This window comes from Calonectris borealis, chromosome 2, assembly GCF_964195595.1.
Source record: "Calonectris borealis chromosome 2, bCalBor7.hap1.2, whole genome shotgun sequence".
Lineage (NCBI taxonomy): Eukaryota > Metazoa > Chordata > Aves > Procellariiformes > Procellariidae > Calonectris > Calonectris borealis.
Window position 1 is genome coordinate 167,335,168 of NC_134313.1, and position 24,598 is coordinate 167,359,765.

General features: G+C 39.5%; 1 protein-coding gene across 1 annotated transcript in view; it reads right to left on the minus strand.

Moving 5' to 3' along the window:
* Positions 1–4,768, minus strand: part of LOC142078351 (vasoactive intestinal polypeptide receptor 1-like) — a 31,496-nt gene extending 26,728 nt beyond the window's left edge. Inside the window, exon 1 of the mRNA XM_075140817.1 lies at positions 4,736–4,768. Within this exon, the coding sequence (XP_074996918.1) occupies positions 4,736–4,768 (33 nt within the window). The remainder of the gene's footprint in view (positions 1–4,735) is intronic.
* Positions 4,769–24,598: the final 19,830 nt, after the last annotated feature.

Here is a 24,598-nt window from a genome sequence, read left to right on the forward strand (position 1 = left end):
AAAGTAGGGACATTTTCTATGCTCTCTGAAAACAAGGGAAGTGCTTCAAAGCTGGGCACCAAATGTATTAGTCACTTTTGAAAAAACAATTCAATGGGATCAAAGGGCCAGAAATAAATTGGTAACACTTAGTCTTTTTGAAAATTAATCAAAAATCAAAGAAATGGCTGAATTCATTGGCAAGATGGGAATGTTTCAAGAACTTGAATGATCTTTCCAGTGATCCGGGTTAGTTTCCAATGCAGTGCAATCCTAAAATCTCATGAATAGGTTTTGTGTCAAGCGCATAAATCATTTACTAAGAATATCCATGATTGTTCTTTTTGCTTCTGTCTCTACAGCTTGCATTCATGTCTCAGATCTCACCTCAGATCTCCTCTGAAATCATCTCTGTACTCCCTATTCTCCCTGTCTGTGCTTCCCCTGTTCAGTTTTTCTGATATGACTCTGATGCCTGAATATTTTAGCTTTCCCTTATACAAAGCCAGAGTTGTCTGCCATTCACATCACACACTGACTCCCAGCTTGGAGGATTAAAACTCACCTGGTATTTTAGAGTACAGAAAGGCACAGCAAAGACATTCAAAATTCCCACATCCCCTGACCATTTTTAACTGTGGAATGAAGTGCTCAGTCAGTCCTGAAAGTTGGCCAGTGATGCCAAAGACACAGTCTGGAGAACCAGGATATGCTCTGAAATGCATACATTTTTTTCAACTGAAATTTTGATGAACAAGAAAGGCTTATGGGCTGGAAGAAGGCTCATGAAAAATGTTGAACACAGGTCAAATAACTGAAGAAGACAAAGAAATCCTCAACCTTTTTCATAAACTTCTCAGATTGTTGACTGTATCTCATAAAAATCTTCCATAAGGTCTGTCGTTTTCCATCTGCTTAACTCCTTTCTCAAAAAGCCAAGTGTTAATTAAAAAGCTTTGAGATGGGGAAGCATAGGTCACTGAAGTCAGGGTCAATTTTCACTTGTGCTTTGAAGGGAGCTGGGACCAACCTCAAGCTCCATAAGCTCTTGTCCATTTCAGTACAACTACATTCACGATCACCACAGTAAGGATCTTTTTATCCACTGTGGCCTATGAGTAATTCTGGGATAATTATAATGTAATATATGTAGTATTGTGTCCTGTCAGAAAACTACAAGAAATTATAAAAAATAACCAAAGATTTCTTATACAGCAAAAAAGTCCACTGCTCAAATGCGCTTGTAAAGATAGATGAGCATCCACTTTGTTTCTACCATATCCAAGCCATGTTTACCACTCTTGATTTTGACTGACTCTAAAGCATGAGGTCACCACAGCAGAGACGTGACTCCAGTCACCAGCAACGTATTCAGTTATCATAGAATGTCCTGCCCTCAACTTGCAAGCTCTGACACAGTCTTGATCCCAGAAGCTTTCAACCCCAAAGGTAAAGACCTATTTCCAATCTTTCTCTTCAGCCAGTTAAATAGATTATTTCAGGAGTCTTTTTCGCTGAAAATGACTACCTAGAGGATATTTTCAGTGTTTGTTTTCTCTTTCTAACTCGATTACCTATGGAACAAGAGAAGCTGAGATGCTGATTGCCTTACAGTCATTTAGAGGAATATCTTTTCAAGATTGTTTTTAAGACATTGGAGTAATGCTTGAATGCTCCTCTGTGTATTGGATTGTATTTATCTGACTGTATTTAACTGAATACAGAACAGTAGTTGCTATACATACGTGTCCAGGTATGTCAATATATGTATTTACTCATAAGTATTCTGTATGTGACAATACAGCCACACAGTTTTATTTTGTTTATAAACCCTACATAATTAGTATTAGCTTGAGAAACATGAAAATGAATTTATTAGCTCTATGCTAAATTTGGTAGAGCATTTAATTGCAACACTTAAAGAATAACAGAACACTAATAACTGAGGATCCCCGTTTCCTGCTGTTGCAAACATTCCTCCAAATTAAAGAGAAATTTCTCCCTTTCTGCGTGTGTAGCATGTTGGCCTAAAGGTGGGGTTCATGTCACCTAATCCCAAAGAACTGAAACCTAGATGTCAAAGTCCATCAGCAAGTTCACTCAACTGAAGCCATAGCCACTGTTCTTGGAGTGAAGCCATAGCCCCCTCTTCCCAGTAGTATTGAAGGAGGCTAAATGAGTAGCTTTAGACAAGATTCCTAATTTTAGATAGATAATTTTAGCTGATTAATCTAAACTCCCCCATCAAGCCTCCCTTAATGATCAATGAAGGCAGCCAAGCAGCTCCAGGGAAGGATTCCTCCTACCTCTCTCAGACACCTAGTTGAGGACAGAGTGACTCGCTGTACAGGAGTCTGTCTCCCTTCATTAACTCCCTCCAGGCTATCAAACACCTAAACAGACTGATTCTTCCACACCTCCGCTTCCCTATGGAGGGGAATTTAAGGTCTGCAGGGACCGGATCCCTAGAAGAAGCATGTATGTCCCTCCAACACAAATTAGCCAATAGTAGCTATAGCTATAGCTATATCAGAAATTTAGGCACCCAGCTCTGTTTTATTGGGAGCTCAGCATCTTGCCACGGATTTGGATCCATATGCCTATTACCACAAGAAACGCTTTGTTAAAGCAAATGTATAGCTCACAGATAATCCACCTATGTTTCCATTCTCACCTCCATTCATTAGAACCCCTTCCCCAGAAATTTAAAAGCTGTTACGTGTTTGAAGAAGAAAGCAGTTTAGCTCAGCAGGAAGGACAGTGAATGCAGAGACTTTTCTGGTCCCCATCCTTTGTTTCCTGAGACTCTGAATTCTTTAGGACAGGAAAAGTCATTTTTATGCTTTTCAGCACCCATTGCTCTCTGTTCCTTGTCATTTACAAGCAAATGGTAATTTTTAATGTCAAGGACTCTATTCTGCAAGGCACAAAGTATATCCTGCAACATACAGCTCCCTGTGGAGCTGATAGGAGGTAAAAGTACCCAGTTTCACAGAAGAAGTTTTCAGGATTAGCCTTCTGGTTTATTTTTATATCTGAATAATGCAATATTTACAGAATCCACACTAGAATTATTTCTCTGCTCTGACATGATCCTTTGAAATATGAAAGGACGTACTCAGTACATCCTATGGGTCTCTGGCCTTCCCTGACTGTCTAATTTAGGGTGCAAAGCTTCCCATAAGACCTAGTTTGAGACACAATAACCACTAACATTTAGAGCACGGACTTTTACCAGACAAGTAATTGGAGTTCATATCTGAGCAACAGTTTGAGGCTAAAAGCTACGTAGAGCATGCAGGTTGTAGAATTTCTTTTATTATGGGCACAGTCTGCTGCAATATGCTAAAACATTAAAATGATGCATGGCACCCTACAGATGTGCATGATACATCATTTCAGGTTAGCTCCACTCTGCTGACAGCTGCAAGAGTAAGTTGTGCGTGTATTATGTGTAAAAAGGCTAGTCCAGATGCCAAAGTCACTCTACCTGTAGCAGTGTAACACTTTAGGCTGACTAGTTTTCCCCAAAAGAAGGGTATTACACATGATAATATCTATACGTGACAAGGTTTACGTAGCAAGGACCTATATGCTATCACAAATACATAAAGCTGTGTAAATACAGAGGAAAAAACGAGTTCCAGAGGATGTGAGGTGCAGGTGTGAAAATTTACATCCCACCTTTCACCTTTTAAAACTGAAGGGTCAAGACCAGTCTGTCACCATCTAGGCTCTCCTGTTACCAGTGGAAGAAAACAGGCCCTAGAGGAACATTCACCCCATCTCTCTTTCTCAGGACAAGATGAAATGTCTCCCGGTAAGGTGACAGTCCCTCCCTGGACTACAGCGGGAGCCTGAATCCCAGCTTACACTAAACATTTCACTGTGAAATGGCTAAAGTTAGAATTAATGAGTCCCTGGGAATCACACCCATAGGAAGGTTTCCAAACACTTTTCTGAGGCTGAAGATTGAGGGGAAAGAGGATATATGACTGCACTTGAACTTACACTAGCTGTTGCTAACCAGCCTAGGCAATGCCAGCAGTAGAGCATGGGGCTTAAGGAGGGACATACGTGCTTGAATTGTGTCTCTGTGCTCATACATCTTCCCTGATGTTTAATGTTACAATCTCACCTGCTGCCTCCAGTGCATAGCAGAAATTAGGCTGTTCATGCTCCTGCTTGGTGATATTATAAGCAGATGCCTTCAGCAGTAAAAACATCAGTGCCCTCTCAAAGAGCTAAATGTCCCAAATCCATCAGAAGGAACTATTCCTTTTTAGTTATCCTCCTTCTTCAGCAAAGTTGCCTTTCTCAGGACAAGCTGTCCCCTTTTGTCCCTCTAAAGCCATGCTACAGCTATTCTGATTTAGGGATGCTTTTCTGTCCTTTGGAAACTGCAATTCTAAGGAATGGAAATGAAAAGGCATTTATTAATAGCATCTTAGGGCTGGAAAATTTTAAAGAAAAGAGCTGGGTCAAACCTCTAACTCAGGAATATTTTTTCTTTCCTCCCCTCCTACATCCCCGTCCCCTTTTTGGAATCCTTTCCTTATTTTTCTTTCTTTCTACCTGCTCCCTCTTACGAGAAAAGTTACCCTGCCTCTGTGGGCATCCCCTCCCTCCCCCGGATCCTGCGGGGCAGCTGCAGAGCCATCCAGCTGTGGGCAACAGTGCCAGGAGCCAGATGTGCTGTCCCCCACCTCTCCTACCCCTCTCCCCGATCCCAGAGGCATCACTGCCGGGCACTCACCAGCGGGAGCAGGAACCAGCACAAACTTAGCATCCTCCGCAGCAGCCGCCGGGTCCTCCTTGCTCCCTCTGCTTGTTGTGAAGCTGCCAAAAGCCGAGGCTCAGCCCGCCCCTACCTGCCCAAGACCCGCCCCGGAGAGCCTTGCACCTCCCTTCCCGGACACCCGGGTCCCTCCTGGGGGAGCCCGGCACCTTCGAGCCCCGCAGGACCAGGCTTGCGGTGGAGGGAAGGAGATTCTCCAGCATCCCCTTGGGATTTTGGATCCAGCTCTATGAACCCGTCCTCTGGTCGCACACCTGGAAAACTGCGGGGATATGGAGCATCGATTGGTCTTTTAGGGTGTATTTGGAGGCAGATGTTCTCTGTGCAAGAAGAGATGCTGGATTCATCCCTCCTTCTGCTCATGGGCCCGTGCTTGTGGTCGGTGGCAGCAGGTTTTCAAAGGATCTGGGTTTTCAGTGGGTCTGACAACATGGTATTCCCTAAGGACTCACACAGTTGGAGTTTCTGGGTTTTGGCATCCCCCTCTGCTCGGATGGAAAATTTTGAGCAGTGACAGAGGATTTCCTCCACAAGCTGCATAAGGTCTTTCTGGCCCTTGTGTTACAAAGATGACTCAAATGCAGTTTTATTTCTTGGTGTGATAGGTAGAAGCTAAAGCCCTTCTTGCCTATGGCTTGGATTTTGTGGGGGGAAAAAAAAAGCCAAAAAATTATAGCAATTTTTTAAATGTCAGGCTTCATAGGACCTAGGCACCACTTCTGGGTTTTGCCACAGTAAATATTGCACCAAGCTATTTTCAGGGCCTGGGAGAGCAGAAATTGTGGACATGAGAAAAACATTTTTTCTTGATAAGATTTAAGTGCTACTTCATATCCTGTTTATCATTCATTATTTCCCAATGGTGTTAAACACAAGAGTTCTCTGTAGTCAGAGGAGATCCAGGACTCACCTAAGTTACCCCAAAATAAGCATCTAATGCCATTTGAGGAAATATATATTTTTGCAGCTTTCTTCATGAGTGTATAGCTCTCCTATACGTCCTATATCATGTTTGCCAGCTCCGCCTAGATATTTCAGATATATAAGGGCACCCTGAGTGGCATTCCTTAATTATGTTTAAGAAACTGAGTCATGTCAGTGGTATCTATTAATTTCTCTCTTTGCACCCTGATAGTCCTGACCAAATCACTCTGTGGTAACGGGAATCTAGACAACTTGTACACGTGTGGACAGCTGTATTAAAATACTGAAACGTGGGTGTTTTGTATCAGGATATACCCCACCTTAGTCTTACAAATCAAAGGAAATTGGGTCTAAAATCAAATAGTATCCCCAGGCTCGTGCTAGAGAGACAGTCAGTTCTACAACCTGTGCAGAATAAAGAGGGGAACAAAGGCATAGATTTGTGGGATAACATTTGTAACCTAATTCTCATTTACCTCCCCTTTTCTATATGTCTTTGTCTTTCATTAGTGCATAATGGCATCTGATCGCTTACCTGCACAGATAAGCCTCAAATGCTCCTCCAGAAATCAAGTCTGATTTATTTTAAAAAAAATTATTTTATTATAAAATAAAGAGATTAAAATCTAAAAAAAATCATTTGAAGTCTGATTTTGACTGGTTTTCCCCATCTATAATGGATGAGTTAAAGCTGTGGCCAACTCTCACTAGTCAATAAGGTGGTTCTCATCACACTGGAATAATTTTTAGGATCCCACTACAAGGCAGGCACCACATGGTATCAGACAGTTCCTAATTCTAAAGCAAAGGAAAATGCAAAGTAGAGGCCTATCAAATACACCCTTTATAATTCCTTCTGAACAGTATTCAACCAACTTGAGTATATGAGATCATAGAATAACAGAATAATTCAGGTCAGAAGGGATCTATGGAGATCTGGCTCCAATCATCTCGTCCCCTCAAAAAAGGTCAAATTTCAAAGTCAGGTCATGTTGCTCAGACATTTGGTTGCTGTGTGTCAAAAAAAAATTGCTCTCAGTCTCAAGAGTCACACTGTAAACACAAAGATGCAATTAAATGAATATCAGCATGATATTCCAGTCCACTGGATATTTCATATTTCAACTGGATTCCATTATTTTAAGCCTCGCAGGTCACTTTGATGAAGTCTTTTAGGTCATCATAACCTGTCTTCTAGTTTGGAGCAAAACCAAGTGAGAACTTGGTTTTGGTATTTTTTTGTGTGGTTTCTTGACAGGGGTGTTCATAAGTGGTCCTTAGGAGAAGGCATCGCTTCTTCAAGCAGATGAGGTCTCTCAGTACTTCCTTCCTTATATATTTTCTCCCCTCCATCTGCTTTTCCTATCTCATCTCCAGCTGATCTAAAAACCAGGCCACATTTCAATTCTTGAGCTTAAAATTAATTAGCTGGAAACTCCTCTTGTAAGAGTTTTTGTCCATGCTAATAAAGAAAACAAAGCCTGCTCTTGTTGGGGTTTTGTAACATCTCGCTATAGTTAATGTTATAAATCTCACCTACATTAAAGTCTCTGAGTTCCTTAGTCTACTTATATCCCTTTATTACTTTAAACAGATCCTTTTGTAGGCTAAACCTCTATTTAGGCTAAAACCTAATTTCTGTTTGTCATATTAATTTACTTTATTCATTCTACTCTCTGTTATTTCTCTGTATGTAACCAAAGAAGATCAAATAATGAAATAATACAGGAAAGTAACCATACTTCTCATAATCTTTTGTATGCTTTAATGTATTTTGCTACTTTTTATCACAAAACTGTTCCTTGCCTGATAAGCTGGCTATAACTAAGCAATTTTTTTTAGTCTTCAGCAATTACAGGGTAACTAATCTAAGATAAGGATCAGCTGTGTTTCCCTACTGCTCTACAACACCAACCTGGGCTCAGAATATCACTCTGATGTGCATAAAAATGTCCTCTTCTTAGCATCAACAGGCAATCTAGCCATCATGATGGTATGAAACTTAATCAATGAAGCAATAGACCTGAGATTCTTCCTAATCCCCATCATGGATATTCTGAATCAATTGATGCCATTTAATGAAAATGACTTGCCATTTACTTAGCTGCTTAGAACCTTTGTAGAAGTTGGAGAATGTTTTTTGATACCATATGCTACCTGAAAAGGCTTTTCCATAACAAAAATCTTTCTGAAATGCAACTGCATTTCCTCTGTGTGCATATACAAGCACCTCCTTAAACAACAAAATTATAGTGCACCGGCACCACATTGCAATATGAGCCATCAGCCAGAGAATAAAGGTGAATCTATTGACATTTCTAAACAATCTTTTGATAAATCTGACTAAAGATGCAAAACAAAAAGCCCTGGAAGTATGGGAAGAAGGCTGTAATTACTGAAAGCACGTAATCCAGTGGTTAGACAGAACATGACATTACTGAGTAACATATTGCCACTATAATTAAAAACAAAGCTTCACTGTACCTAAAAAATGAAGGGTACATAAACAGGATGGAAGTTTTATTCCTGAGACTGATCTCTTGTGATGTTTGAGGGAGTGGGGTGAAAGCAGGAAGATAAAACAACTGAAGAAATAGGTTGTTGTTGAGATACTAAAAAGGTAAGGCACTAAATATCGGAAAACAAGTACTTAGAGCTGCATGAGGATAATTCGTCCAATTCGTTTTCTTTGTATACACTAGCTGTGTTATCTACTTACTATTTTTCTTGGGTAAAATTGGCTCCTGCTCTCTCCTGGGGCTCTGATTCTATATGTACCCATATTCTGTTGTTGCTACCTGGCCTGACTCCAGGGACACCACAGAAATATAGGCAGAGTTTCGTCATGCAATCATGGACACTTGGCTCATGTGGATTCCATCCCAATGTTTTAATCTGTAAACTTAATTCCACCCAAGCATCTAAGATGCTTTCTGAATTTGAAAAATATTTCTCATCTGTACTTATCTACCACAAACATACTATTCAGATTCTTTAAAAAATAAACTCCTTTAATCTTTTCAGTATTCCTACTTAAAAAAAAAAAATCTGTCAGTGATGCCTTCTCTATTTCTATTGTATCTTATTTGTTGAATAAGAAAGTCATTTTTTCAAACCTAAAGGAAGTTACTTTTTCCAGTGACACACAATGCAATCTTCATTCCTATTAATAGTCTCTAAAGAGTTGACAAACCAGCTGTTCCTGTCCTCAGAAATAGTTTTATGCATTATGTTATTCATTTGTTTTCTTGCTTTCCTCTGGCCATTTCAACTCAAATTCATTTCTATTTGTTTTTCAAGATGAGTAGAACAACACTGATTTTTATTCACTAAAATGTGGTTTTAAGACTAAACTCGCTGCCCTCATAAGGGCCAAGAAAAGATCCATGTTTCTTCTAGGCATAGGTTGAGTCTACAAAATAGAAGACAGGTTAAACATGAGTAACCTATTTTTAACAACATAGAAGTTCAGTAACTGGTGTATACTGGTCTCTGCTTCTTTTACGTTTAACAGAGAGAAGGGCATCTTTTGTCCAGACTTTTCTCTTTGATTATGCCAATTTCTCCACTGACTGTAGAGGGGGCTCAGGCAGCTAGCTCCTCTCACACCCTTACAGTAGTACTTTTCTCATCTAACTTCAGACATTGAGTGTAAATGTGAACTGATTATTTCAGGTTATTTTCACAGTCACAAACATCGTTGAATGCAATTTGCCTGATGTAATTTAGATGTCTACAGAGGACAAGATAATCAATTCCTCAGGGCATACTCACCTCCACTAAAAGGAGGATAGGAGGATCGCTCAGATGTTTACTTTAGGGGTGAAATTCCACACTTTGGTATGGACACCTAACGTAAGCATCTATCTGAATGTGTAAGCTGGAAAAGTGAGCTCCCGCTGTGGTTAATAGCCAGTCTAAACTAATTAGCTAAACTTCCTTTACAGTTATGGGAACGAGATAGAAAGTTCCTGTTAGAAACTCATTTGTATTATATTGTCGTGGGAGGTACTGAGTCCTAAGCCATTCTCTCTCTTTTAAGTGACTTCAAAGGGAGATGAGAAGTGGAGTTTGTTAAAGACATTGAGAAATTTAGATATCAACGTGTAGGTGTCTAGATGCAGATTGGATGTTTAAGCTTCCATTGGGGTCAATAATCATCTCAAATGGCACCTTCAATTATTCCATTGAATGGTTCTTTAGACTCCATTGACTGTATTGGCTAAGAACCCGTATAACTTCATACACCTCAAGGCTCAATTAAGTTGCCCAATAGTAGGTGACCAGTGCCAACTGAGATATCTTAGTATATTTAACATTCACAGGAGCCTGGCAGGTATGAAACATGGGCACTGAAGACATGGCAGGTTGAGGCTACCTGGGTAAATAGACTTCGATTCCTGTGCATGAGCAAATAAATCAAGCCTGAAATCAAATAAGATAAATCCTAGCCACAGTAGACATCTGATTTACGTTGACTTTTAACATTCATCTTTGGTGAGATGAATCTCATGCTATGTGTTTCTCAAAGATTATTTGAATTACAACAAGGCCTGGCTGCACTCCTTTACCTAAACCTGTTTTTCATGCCATCACAAACTCTTTCTCCTTAGGATGTTAAGCATCTTGCATGATTGTATCATCTGGTTATAGTACGCTTCATTGATGATTTTACTTCCTTCATATAAAGCAGCCCCTTCAATCTCACCTAAAAATATACATGCAGTCTTTTGCTGAGAGACATTATTATGAGATTTTTGTTTCTTGGTTGTTGTATTTCTGCATATTACAAGGAACCACATAACTAAATATTGTACTATTCACAGTTGGACTCCAAATAAGAAAGGAATAAGGTCCATGACTCACTTTACGAGCACACTGCTAGTCCCTCCATATATACTGAAGAGCTGAGAACATGTAAAAGATCCCAAAGTGCATTTTCTTCTTCAGCTTCCTAGGTGTGGTAAAATAATTGCTCACAGCAGAATGTAGTTTCTGTGGTGATTTTAAAGATGCATGGATGTTAATACAAACACTAGCAGTTGAATGAGTATTGTTGATGTCATTCATTTCTGTTCTTTCAATGGAAGATATTACTGTGTACTTCTAATGATCCCAGTGCTAACACAATGTATTAAGGCTATTTGAATCAAGCTTTGGAAGGTTAGATGATAAGGAGAGCAGACATGTCACAGGAGCCGTAGCAGAAGATCCATGGGATCTACAGAACTTTTCTGGCAGTGACAAGCCAGAGTGCTCTGCTGTCAAAAATTACAGTAGCATGGTTTTTGCTGTGCCTTCCTGTGTTACTCTTCACATTAAACACAAGGAAATATGATCAGCTTTGTAATGGATATACATCAAGAGACAAAACTTCCTCTGAAAAATGAATGGAAGACTGTCTTTCCACCACTATTTTTTCTAAGCAACAACAAAGTTCTCAATGTGTTCCAGTTCTTCCTGTCATTCAGCATGATCTTCTTAGCATGTCTAAGAAATCTCAGCTTTATGGAAGTATCGTATCGCATTCAGTTCAACCCAAAACCCAAACCAATGGGAAGGGCTTTCTGAAAATTGGATCTGGTCCAAAGCTTGCATCTGCCCTAGCAAATCAAAATGGGCAAGGGGCCATTCTGTGGCTGCAAGAAAAGTGTTAGAGACAGTTCCTGCCCATATGGCTAGCTGCTCTTTCCCCCAGAAAGAGCCCAGCCTCATCCTTACCGTCCATTGGAAACAATCTCTGGACTGTGCTATCACCTGAGCTGTGCCCAGGCATGATCTAAAAGAGTGCTAGGCCAAACCATGCCAGTAGTATGCTAGCAATGAAACAACATAGATGCCACAAGCACACCAATGCTTCTGTCTATCCCTGGCCCTCTTATTTTCTTGTTTTCATGCCATGCAGATAGCCCTGCTCTGAAGAGAATGCTTTCCTAATTTGACATTGGCAGAAGTGAGGCAAAGAGTCAAGAAAGTGAGACTGAACCAGATGGAGAATTACTACATCTTTCAAAGCCTGTGGATGAAGACAGAGGAACACAGTGAGCATTACAGCAAACGTGTGTGCTGTTACTACCCAGCCAATTAACTCAGACAAACACACCCATGTGTTTTCAGGACATGATAAGCGTGCGAATATATTCACAGACGATTTTAATGTCTAGAAGAAGCATCATTTATGGGAGGAACAGCGTAAAGAAGGTGATACATGGGTGTGATGCAAACACCATATGTATGAGTTTGGTGAGCTGGCCAATTTCTTAATAGAGGACGGCGTAAAGAAGAACCATCTAGGAGGATGATAAGCTAAGAACTGATTACCTTTTGATTAGCTAAGAATTACACACAGAACAAGATCATGGTATGTAAACAGATTGATTTTTTTTAATGACTGGTTATTAGAAAAATAATGTGAAATATGTAAATAGCAATAAATAGAAGGACCCAACTCCGATATATATTCAGCCACCTAGCTGATGAATCCATCTGTGATCCTAGAAAGTATGAGGTTCTTCTCACCTTCTTTAAGCTTTTATGTTGTAGATATGTACAGCTGAGATAGTCATGTCATAGCTTTATTTGTAATGAAAGAAGAAAAGCAGACATGCTTAAGTGTTTTTTTTTTAACAAAAATTTTTTATATTTTTATTTTAACATTAGACCAGTTGGATCCTGTGTGCCATTGCCTATACTGATTAAATGAATCCAACACATAAATCCTTTATGTGATCTACCCCCTGGAGACTCATTATTCTGAGTGCTGGCATTTTGGAGAAGCAGAACTAAAGAAAAATGAAATCATAACAGGAACCACAAGCTTTCCTGTGAGGGAAACTTTGTGTGCTCAAGGCCAAGCACTGCAAGCTATGCGTAGGGGGAAATTAGTTGACACAGTTTCTGGGAGTGCAAAATACTGTAGCTAAAGAGTTCTGAGTCACAACCCCCAAATGGGACAGAATCAAGTCTTGTAGGGATGAAACTTTCTTGTAGGTCTTCCAGCTAAAGTTGCAGTCATCAGAGCAGTAGTATTTGCCCTAAAAAGTAACTATCTCAGGAAAACAAGAGGGTCATCAATCTCTGGGATTAAACAGAAAATTCTTTTGGTATCTATGTAACACCAGCCTACTCCCTTCAACATACATATTTGGCTTATGGAAGGAGAACTGTGGAATACCTCCATTTACATCAATGTTGAATGAAAGCCTTATATTAGTTTCCTCTAAAGTGACTTAGTCCCCAGGAATGCCAAAGTTAGGCTTCTGCTCTGAACTACTTTGTGGAAGGGCATCTCTCTCCTTTTCTACTGATTACAGGGTACCTAGGGGGACCCTCCCCTTACCTAAAGTTTGACAAAGTGGATGCTGCAAAGTGCAGTCCCTAAATGCTGCCCTGAGGAACACATATAAGTAACTGCACAATCTAAGCTACCACACATCTCAGAAACAGCAATCCCTTCAGACTCTTAGGAGCTGAAGTATTTCCTATTTCACAAATAGTATCTGACAGGCTAATAATGAGAAAGGATCAAATATAAAATGTATTAAAAAACCACCATCAACTTTGGCTATGAAAACTACTACAGGGAGACCTTTTTCTCTTTTCTTCTTTTCTTTATTCCCACTTCCCTCCCTCCCTTTCTTTCTTGTTCCTTTTCTAGTATAAAAGATTTCCCCGCCCAGAAGAGATTAAATACATAAAAAAAAAAAAATCTTATGGCTGTCAAATGGTTTTCAAATTACTTCTTTTAGATTTGATGAAAACTGTATTTCAAATAACATATCTAGCTAAAATCACAATCCAAACTAATATTCAATGAATAGGTCCATTTGTTAGTGGCAGAACATCTCTTCATGAAAAATCCATGACAAAAATAATATGGAATCCTATTTTTTTTAGAGCTAGACTTTTATTTCATGTTATCACAAGTATGGTGGCACCAGATAATTATCACCTTACCCTCTGATTCTTAAGTGCAGGAAGAAAAATCCATGAACCTCACCCAGGAATAGACCAATGAAACAAAGAAGAGTTTTTATCCTGCAAAATTTGTGAACTTGCTACAGTTTAACTGATCTGCAACAATTTAACTAATCTGTAGGAAAACTGTAAAAAGTAACATTTGTCTCATTCGGGGCATTTACAAAGAAATTAAAAAGAAATCTTGCTTTGACTCAAAGTGAGAATATTGTTTAAACTTTTGGCAAATCAGTAAGTCAAAATACCATCTGGGGTCAAAATTAAGGCTGTAGTCATTGCTTAAGTGAGATTCTGTTTTGAGCAAACTTAACATTTCAGCAGAATAGATTGTATATTTTATTGCTGTAACTGCTACATTTTTTGTTATTAAATTTTTTTTGTAGTAACTCAACAATATCATGTATTAAGGGTAAGTGGATGCAATTTTGAGTGCTACTTGAATATCCATATTTTAAGAAAACAGTAATAGTGGAAGCAGAATGCCACGTGAGTCAATTCTGCAATTCAAGCAACATTATTTGAATCCTGTCTAACAAGTCGACCATTGTTTGATTTAGTAATTCTAGATGATCAAAAGCTAACTACATTGGTTTTATTGTAAGATAAAGGTGATGCTGTTTTCTAGTTATGATTTTGTGTAGGGCTTGCCTGTTGTTACTCTTATTTTTCTAGGGGCCATTACAAATGTAGGTGATTCTGCCCCTCTACTCTGCTCTGCTGAGACCCCCCCCTGCAGTTCTGCATCCAGCTCTGGAGCCCTCAGCACAGGACAAACATGGACCTGTTGGAGTGGGTCCAGAGGAGGCCACAAAAATGATCAGAGGGGTGGAACACCTCTCCTATGAAGAAAGGCTGAGGGAGTTGGGGTTGTTCAGCCTGGAGAAGAGAAGGCTTCAGGGAGACCTTATTGCAGCCTTTCAGTACTTAAAGGGGGCTTATAAGAAAGATGGGGACAAACTTTTTAGCAGGGCCTGTTGCGACAGGGCAAGGGGGAATGGTTTTAAACTAAAAGAGGGGAGATTTAGCCTACGTATAAGGAAGAAATTTTTTACGATGAGGGTGGGGAAACACTGGCACAGGTTGCCCAGAGACGTGGTAGATGTCCCATCCCTGGAAACATTCAAGGTCAGGGGGCTCTGAGCAACCTGATCTAGTTGAAGATGTCCCTGTCCATGGCAGGGGGCTTGGACTAGATGACCTTTAGAGGTCCTTTCCAACCCAAACTATTCTATGGTTCTATGAAATAACAGAAATAAAACTCTGTGAGAAAAGGCATCAAAACCATTTTCTTTCCATTAAAAAATTCATGTAATTCAACCATAAGGTGGTTTTGGTTTTTTTTTTTTGAGACAACTATGCAATAGGGAGAGTATTACACAATTATATTCAGAGAATTAAGCTATTTCCTACAGCATTAGTTGAATAATGTGAGAAAATTCTTATTGTAAATACCCATGAAAAATAGCTGCATGAAAACCAAGTCAGCATTAAGATTGATCTGTACACAGGAACTCATGAATAGAAACTACATAAAAGCTAACTCAGCATTACAATTGATTTACACTCAGGAGAGCAGGAGTAAGAAGCAGTGTAAGTGTGCCACGAAGCTCAGAGAGGGGCCAAGCTTACAGTTTGGGATTGTGAGGTTTTACCTTTTCAAAGATCCTATTGTATGAACTCGGTTATTTGACCAAAATTTCCTTTCTTTTAAAGGCAATTGTGACTGCCTTCTTCTCTTTTCTCCAACAATATTTTAAAACTAGTAAAAAAACGCTGGACTTATGGTAGTCAGGCCAGAGAACATAAAACCATAAAGTTCCCCTTAAACAGGGATAATTCCATTTATATTTATAATAGCTAGTTTTCTGTGCTGAACGTGGGGAACAGTTCATCATTTCTACGTATTCACTGAACCCCTTTTCCTGTTACTTATTTTTTTATAAACAGCTTTTAATTGTCCCAGATTAATTATTTGAAAAACTGGTGAATAATTCTTGCATACTGACAAAATAAATTGAAGCTTCAGGCACATGGTACTTTTACATTCTTTGATCACACTGACTTAGCTTCTGGTCTTAGTTTCCTGATGCAGAAATTACAGTGATTATGTCAATATTTGGGCTTTTTTTTGTGTTTCTGTAATATGCAATACTCACCTGAAGAGATCATGAAAATGATTGTTTCCCTACTTTTTCTTTCTCTCCCAGGAAAAAAAATTGTGAAAAATGAAAATAGGAAACAAGTCCATCACAAAATCCTTACAATAGTGTTGGTGAAAAAATTCTCTAACATTGCTCTAACCTGTAAGTAAAGTCCAGATTTACACACAGGCCAGCTAAAATACCAGAGGAGGTGATGAAGGTGCAAACAGATGAAAAAAACTGAAATCACACGTTATCCTTAACAAACACCTACTTTTAATAGCAGTCAATTGTCAATTTACAGGGCCAAATGAGTCAACAGGCATTCAAATGTGACCAGCTGAGCTTAATACATTGTGTTTAAAGTGATTGACTTGTGTAACAAATAATTAAGCTATTGACCAATTTGGCCCAGAACATTTTTCAGAAGCTGAAAAGAAGTTGAGCTGCAGACTGCTGGAAGTCAGCCAGGTATTCTTGGAAGAGTCACTGCATAGTTGTTGTGCTCTTATACCTTTACTGAGCTTTCTGCTACAGCCACTGTCAGAGAAAAGAATCAGCTATTAATGCCTTTGCGCTGAACTGTATCACTGTTTTTCATGTTCTTAAGCTTTAAAAAAAAACAACAACCCCCCAAAAAAACAACAAGCCAATGTATTTTCTCATTTTAAATATTTCAGGACTGGAAGGTTGATTCCGCTATTTAAATAAAAGCTCTTTGAGTAATAATGTTTTATTATAATATTTGCCATTAAGAGGCCCTGAATTTTCTCTGAGATATTATTAAGGAAATAATAAAATAACACCATTCCATTTACACTTGCTGCTAAACCTCCAACTCTTGATGCAAATATTAACCAGCAAATAAAATGAAATAATAGAAGCAGAAAGTAGGCGAAGGTGAATGCACAAAGCAACGCTGGATTTTCGGCATTGTTAGTTTATTCTTAGAATTGCTTTTCAGGCGGGCGTATGAATCCTGAAAAGATACATGATTACATCCTTGAGTACAGGTCTGGCCTGGGTACACATCCTCAGATCTTTTCTTGGAAACATCACCACCTTAATTCAGGTTGAAATGAGCAGGTGATTAGTAGGTTATTTCTGCAGCCTCCTATTACAAGGGATATAACTATCAGTTGCAAAATACAATTCTCTTCTGAGAACAACGAAAACAGCTCCTGTGGCCTCTGTTAATTAATAGATGGCAGTGAGCTTTGTATCAAGGACTTAAATGTTTCCTCCTAATGCAGGGTTTGTTGTTATTATTGTTTCTCCTCCTGACACTGGAGGGTTTATTATAGCGGAAAAGCTACTGAGGTAGAATCACCATAATTAAACAGACATTTCATGAAACATGAAGCGGCAACAGGAAGACTGTCCTCTTTTGCGTTGGTTAAATGTGAAAATACTTAGCGGCCTGAAGAGTCTGAGGGGCTGGTGGTATGTGCCCAAGTGTTGTTTGTGGTGATGTACCAGCTGCAATGGTGAATTAAACAAAAAGAGATTTACGCAGCAGAAGATTCAAGGATCTAGTGAGAAAAAGAAGGCAAAAATAGCCGGTGACCTCTAAACACGCTGGTAATGCAGGCAACCCATGCAGATTCCCTCGATGCTACTCAGGGTACTTTCTCCCCCGTACATTGTCTTCTGCAGTGAGGCCTGACACGCCGGTGGGTTGGCATCACCTCTCATTAACAGCTTTGTGCTGTTTTGCACTCAACTGCCTGTGCAGAGACAAAGGTCTTACCTCTGACAGGGAGCCGACACCTGAATTTCATACTAGAAGTGAGCAAGTGCTGTTGGTTAGGAAGGAAAAAAAAAGAGTGTGCAAGTCAGGGCACTACTGAACTGAGATTTTTGAAGTGGAGGAGCAGGAAAAATTGATTTTTCAGCTTGCTGTTAAGTCTTATAAATGGAAAAGATGTTCACGCTGACCTGGTTGTTTTTTCTCCTTCAAGTATACCAGTGAACAAAAAAAAAAAACCCAACAGGTCAGAACAAGTAGGAATAGGTTGCTTAGGTTTTATTAATTCTCTGGTTTTTTTAAGTAAAGTTCATGGAAAATCACAACATGCCAAATGTTGCATGATAAATATCAACATACTGTAAACAAAAAACCATACAAAAATCCTTTTTGATACATTTATCACCTTAGTTTATCTCCTCGTATCTCTGCAAAGCTAGAACAAGAAATTAGGGGCCAAATACTGTAAAGTGTTAGAACGTAAATGCTGCATGTATGTGCAAAACTGAGACAAGTCAAGTGCTTGGAAAGGTGTTTTGAGCTCAGAAAGGTGCAAGAAAATAGTTAAATGGTTTATTAGCATGCACTTGCTAACAGAAATCACATGAACTGATTTTAAAACTGATAAGCAATCATGTTTATTATGGAACACATTACAGAAATTTAGGTACACCAAGAAACATCTATGTAATGCACATTCATAAACTTGGTAAATGTTTGTACAAGGCCAACTCTTTAAAGGTGTGCTGGTGCATAAATATTGATGACAATCCCGCGACAGAGGAAAAAAGAACAGACAAAATTAAGTCATAGATAAAAGAATCCTAGACAATGGTTTTTTTTGAGCAGAACCAATTAGCCTGGTAACAAAAAATAATCATCAGATTTTATTGTTGTCTGGGCTTTTGAGAAAAGGTGCAGACATCCCATCCATGCAAAGTGTTCACATCCTACATTTGCAACCAGACCAACAAGGTGATATTTGAGGAGACACTCTATGGACTATGTCTTGCTCATAACTGTACCTCAAAATACGAACTTTGTTCTAATGCAGTATCCAAAGCTCGATCTGAAGGCAGTGGCAATTGGTTATTTTTACACTGAATCCAGCAGAATGCCACCAAAGGAAGGCAGTCTATAACCTAAACTAAGTGTCCTTTCATCCTCACCCCACTTCCAAAACAACCCTAATCCAAGAACTGTGCTTTAGAATTAGATTATAAAATTTCCAACTAGATACAATTTTTCTTTTCTTTTTTTTTCTCCCCAAAATACTGTAAATTTTTTGTGCGTGTGGTTTTTGTGAGTTTTTTTCTTAGGAAAATGTTTAAATGTTTCACTGAAACCCCGCAAGTCAAAACAAAAAGGAAGTATTCCCACAACAAATCTGACAAAATATTCTTTTTTTTTTTTCCTAGGCAACTACTTAAAGAGTAATTCGAGTGCCTAAGGATGGACATCTGGCCCCATTTGAGATACTCGAGGACATTCTGCCCGGCCTCCAGCTGCTGCTCCAGAAGGACACAGAATCTCTGTGGAGGTTTAACCCCAGTAGGGAGCTCAGCCCCACACACCCCCAGTGGGATGGGGAAGAGAACTGGAAAGGCAAAAGTGCAGAATCTCATGGGTTGAGATAAAGACAGTTTAATAGGGAAAGCAAAAGCCGCACACACAAGCAAAGCAAAACAAGGAATTCATTCACTCCTTCCCATTGGCAGGCAGGTGTTCAGCCTTCTCCAGGAAAGCAGGGCTCCATCACGTGTAACGATGACTTGGGAAGATAAATGCCATAACTCCAAAGGTCCCCCCTTCCTCCCTCTTCCCCCAGTACAATCTCTTAACTGTGGTGCTGTATCCATCTGCCTTGTGGAGACCTCTGAGATACCCCTGGATGTTGGAAGTGCAATTAGATATGCACTTTTTCATGCCTGAACTGCTCCAGTACTGTGAAAAGAAATGTCAAGAAAAAATGTTTTGATTAGCAATAATCGAGGAAAAAAAAATTATCTTTAGGGAAGTAGAAATCAGGTGTACTAATAACTTCCAGGCGCTGGAACAAAATCCATGAGTTGAGAGCAAAACGCAGTGCTGAAATCAGTGGTATGGAGCATCTTAAAATGAAATCACTCTGTAGCCATTTCAATGGTTTCATGGAAGATGACTTGCATGATCCTTGTCTACTTGTGTGCTCTTATCTGTTTTCTCAAAAAAAATCTGAAATCCAATGTCCCATTCCAGCCACTCTTGACAAATCAACAGAGACTGAATAGCATTACTTTTTACCAGTTTAATGAAAGTAAGGAATCATATAGTGGAGCACAACCTCTTTAGTGCTCCCTATTGAGGGGAAGAACAGTGCATGAGACCAAAACTTGGAAATCACGGAAACCACATGAGAGTTCAAATTTTCAGGCTCATTTTCATCAAAAAAAAAAAGAAAAATCCCTCACTGTTTGCACTAGTCAAAGAACTACCTGCGTTATTTAGGATCTAAAATGTCTAAAAACTGAGTAAAGGGTGATATTTTTTGGCCAGGAAGCACTACTGGCATAGAAAAAGATCACATAGCAGTATCATATATGTCAGCAAATACAGCTTTGTCTGTAAAGACACCCTTGTTATTAATGAAATATTTGCTTACTCGAAAATGGTGGAAATTATTTTATTTTTGTTTGCACTGAAGCACTGTTGTTTCCTTTACCCTGTTTGTTGAGGGCGATTGGGGGGAGAATAGAGGAATATACCCAGTAAGTCATTTTTAAGCCATTAATTAGGGGAAAAAAGGTACTTCTGTCTTTATACTAATATGTGACATTCTTTGAGGTAAATGGTCATTCTTTGAAAAATGAAGATTTGGATTGACTAAATGATTTGGTGAAATAATGCTAATTTCATAATTTTCTTTCAGCTGAATAAACATACAAATTAAAAGTAAAGAATAGAGGGCTCCAACATTCTAAAATCAAAAAGATTTTTTTTTTTTTTTAATTTAGAGTAAGTAATTGCTCCAAAAATTTTTGTTTTGTTTTCTCTTTGGTAATCTTTGAGGACTTTAAATCCTTTAGATTTGAAGAGACCAAGAAGAGCTTCAAATCTAAATGAAACTTTATACAACCTTTCAAATGAGGAAAAAAATCAGGTACATTCACATTTGACTTTGACTTTAAAACCAACACTTTTCCTAATTTCTCAGTAGTGAAAACTAAACACAAAGTCAGTTATTTACATGGCTGTATTTGCACACACTGAACAAATACCACTAGGCATAAAATCAATTTTTCTTCTCAAGTCCTAAGTACAGTACATCTGACCTCTGCCTGCCTATATGGATCTTATACAGAAATACTTTACATCTTGGTGATAATTGGAAGAAACCACAGATTTGGCAATGATTTGGTTTACATTGAGCTCAGTGGCTTGTTCTTCTCTGCATAATCACATGAGGTCTAGATTGGACATTAGGAGAAATTTCTTTACTGAAAGAGTGGTCAGGCCTTGGAACAGGCTGCCCAGGGAAGGGGTTGGGTCACCATCCCTGGAAGTATTTAAAAGACGTATAGATGAGGCCCTTAGGGACATGGTGTAGTGGGCATGGTGGTGTTGGGTTGACGGTTGGACTCGATGATCTTAGAGGTCTTTTCCAACCTTAATGATTCTATGATTCTAATAATGTCACTGCTTCAGAGAACGGAGGGAAAATGTCCCCAACACAGGGCAGCACCCAGCCAGGGGCAAACCTACTTCACCGGGAAAAGTCAATTTGAGTCCAGACAGATTGAGGACATGGCTGCTCTTGGTTATCTCCCAAGATGTGTGAATGCTCTAATTATATATCTATTTTTCTGAAGGGAAAACTTCACCCCCACAAGCCCTCTGCATCCTGCATCATTAAGTGACCTCAGAGAACATCTGCAAACCCACCAGAAGTCTTTGAGAAGGATGTCAAAGAAATTTCAATGTCAAAGAGCTGTCAAGTTTGGGGTCTGGATTGGATGTTAATATGAGGAAGGCTAAAACTCCCTCAACACAGGAAGGCTAAGTGCTTCTAGGAACCAAGAGAATAATTAAAAGCCAGGGAAAAAAAAAAAAAAATCATGTGTTTATGGAGTTCTGGTCCATTCTGTGCAGAGATTTTTAGAACTGTAATTTGGACTTTGGTACCTACATTTTTATAGTTTTTCTTTGAAATGTAACTCTATGAAACATACCTAAGATACTCAACTCAGGAGAGGGGAACTCAAGTACTCAGCCTCACTCCCATTGAATTCTCATGTTGTGCTTTCCACTGAAGGACCAAAGCTCTGCCCTCAACTCAGAAAGCTCAACCCCAATGGTACAGTGCTCCTGCGAACAACTTGGTATCTCCAGTCCTTGGAGACATCAGTCATCCTTTGCAAAGATGTGGAAAAAAAAAAAAGACCTGTAGCTGCAACATGTTAACAAGACAACCCTTTCCGACGGAGCAAACCCCTTTCTCTTCTTGCTAAGACGTGCTTCACACCCCAAAGAGCTTCCTTGTGATATTTCCCTTGCTTTCTGGCTGTTTGCTGACTCCCTCGCTGTTTGGCTGTGTGACACTAGATGGAGCTGCGGATCTGCCGAAGGCACCGGGAGCCACCTCTCCTCCTGCCCGCAGAGGGCAGCCAAGCTCTTCGCAGGTCCGGTCATCCCGTCCTACCGGGGGATCAAGAAAAGGTAAATTCAGTCCTGTGACACGTCAGTCAGGGATCCGGAGAGGTCGGACAGCAAGTTTGATTCAGTCCCTGCGAATGACGATGGTCTCGGGAGGAAATTTTTAAATTAGGTCTTGAGCAATCCGGATTTTTGGAAGTAGGCAGAGATGGGGACAGTCAATAGGTGCACAGCAAAGAGTTTATGAATGTAATGTATTTGTGCTGAGCATGGCTTTGGGATGCTTTCCCAAGCTTAAGAATGTAAGATGGGAAAGCAAAGACAGGACTGCTAGAAGCAGGGCTTTTGAGAAGCTACGTCTTTGCAGAAGCACAGGAGGCAGATGGAGCCCTCTTCCTTGCTTCCCACCACCAGTATGGCTGGGGGGACCACCCTGAATTGCCATCCTGATTCTTCTGATATTCCATCCTCGCTCTTTTCTTTGTCACTTTCCACCAAACTACAGAGCTAACTCATGCAACTCTGTGGTCTAACATTCACCCTCAGCTCCTTCACCTGTGCACAAGGTCTCCAGAAATCCCAGGTACTCTCCCAGACAAATGCTGAGCCATCCCAGAACTGCCCCATTTCAAAATGAAATGTGTGTACCTGACCGTGGCTGCTTATCACTCAGCTCCATTTCTAGTCTTCCTACCATGTCATTAAGGTAACTTGATAAAAGATGAAACAGCTTCAACAAGGGGACCCACAAGGTGATCAAAGCTTCCAGGTACTGTCCTAATAACATCCTCCATGATGATAATAATATTCAAAATGGCAATTCTACAGCATAAGTTTATTTCCCATCTCCAAAGTAAATTAGGCAGATGCACTTTCTCCTTATTAGATGACAAAAGCACTGTGAAAAGATTTAATGGTAGATGACCCTAGTAAGCTATACACTTTGTGTAGTTATCTAGTCTATAAGCTATATAAAATATATATGTCTGTGTGTGTTTTTCTCCAAGTATATACACAAGTTTGTACATATTTACCTTCCATTGAAGATAAACTTTGCCATGTTTACTGCCTATTCAGTCTAGGACCAGCAGTCACTAATTAGAGGGTATGTTTGTGGAAGAGAATTAATTGACTCTTTACTGCTCTGTCTATCATGATAATAAAGCTAGGCAAATATGACAGCTGTTGGGTAAGACTTTTGTTTTTTCTTTTGCACCTTTTTGCAATATGATTCCAATTTAATTTTTGGAATAATGTGTAGGGATCCTCCTTTTGTAGCGCTCAGGACATATTTTTCCACTGACTTCATACGCAACTGGTCTCTGCTTTAATGTCATCCAATAGACCTCACTTTGAAAAGGGCATATTTGTGAGTAACTTTGACTTACATGTCCATTATCTGCTTTGTGTATGATGGCAACATGAAAAATCTGACCTTGTTCAACAGCAAGATTGCTTCCAGCTTTAATAAAGCAAAACCCGGAAACGGAGGTGATATCTTTCATTAAAATCGCAGACAGAACAGAAAAAAGCAAAGGTTTTGAGCACACTCTCTTTTCTTCCAATCTGAAACAGCAGTAGCAATAATGTTCAGCCTAAACAGAGCTTGGGACAATTGTTCCGTGTTTAACTTAGTTGTGCTAATCAGCCTTAATGTAAACAGAAGCAGGCCCTGGAAAAAGAAAAAATCATGATTACCTGTGTAAATCTCTAAGCATTTCTTTATTCACTTGCTGGTAAATCAGATGCCTGGAAAGTTTTGTTCCTAAAGTGTGTTCATTTTTGTTTTCTATGTGAAAAAGATGACATCATTAATCTTTTTAAATCAACCCAACTTTGGTCTCCAGGCCAGGCCAGCAGCGCTGGTTTGTACCAGTCCAAGTCGTATTTACCTTTCCGTTGCATGAAGTCCTTTGGACAAGGAAATAATGAGTCATAGGAAAAAAGTTCTTGTAGAAAAAGGGAAAAGAAAAAAAAAAAGGAAAAGAAAAGAGGGAGATGCCTTTTAGTAGGGACTCTAACAAGCTACCAGGCTGGTTCACCGTCTTTAACTTCTTTACTGCTCCAGTGCATCGTTAAAAAAGCCACATATGTTGCCAAAGGCTCTTCAGCAGTACAACAAAAATTGGGTGGTTTGTCCCATTCCTGAAGTACTGAAGCCTGATAACTCCTTCAAAGGGAATGTGTAATGAGAGACCCAAGAAACAGGGTGGGGGGGATTCAGAAAACCAGGTTTTTGTATTCCTATTGCTCCTGGGGAATAGGAAAGGTGCTTCTGAGGCGATGTAGCGAGGGTTACTGAAATGTGTTGTCTCCCTGCAGTAGGGCTGTTCCTGTGCCTCCAGCTTCTGCCCCTCTGGGGCTAAGCAGATAGCAGAGCCTTAGGTTTTATTTGTGTGT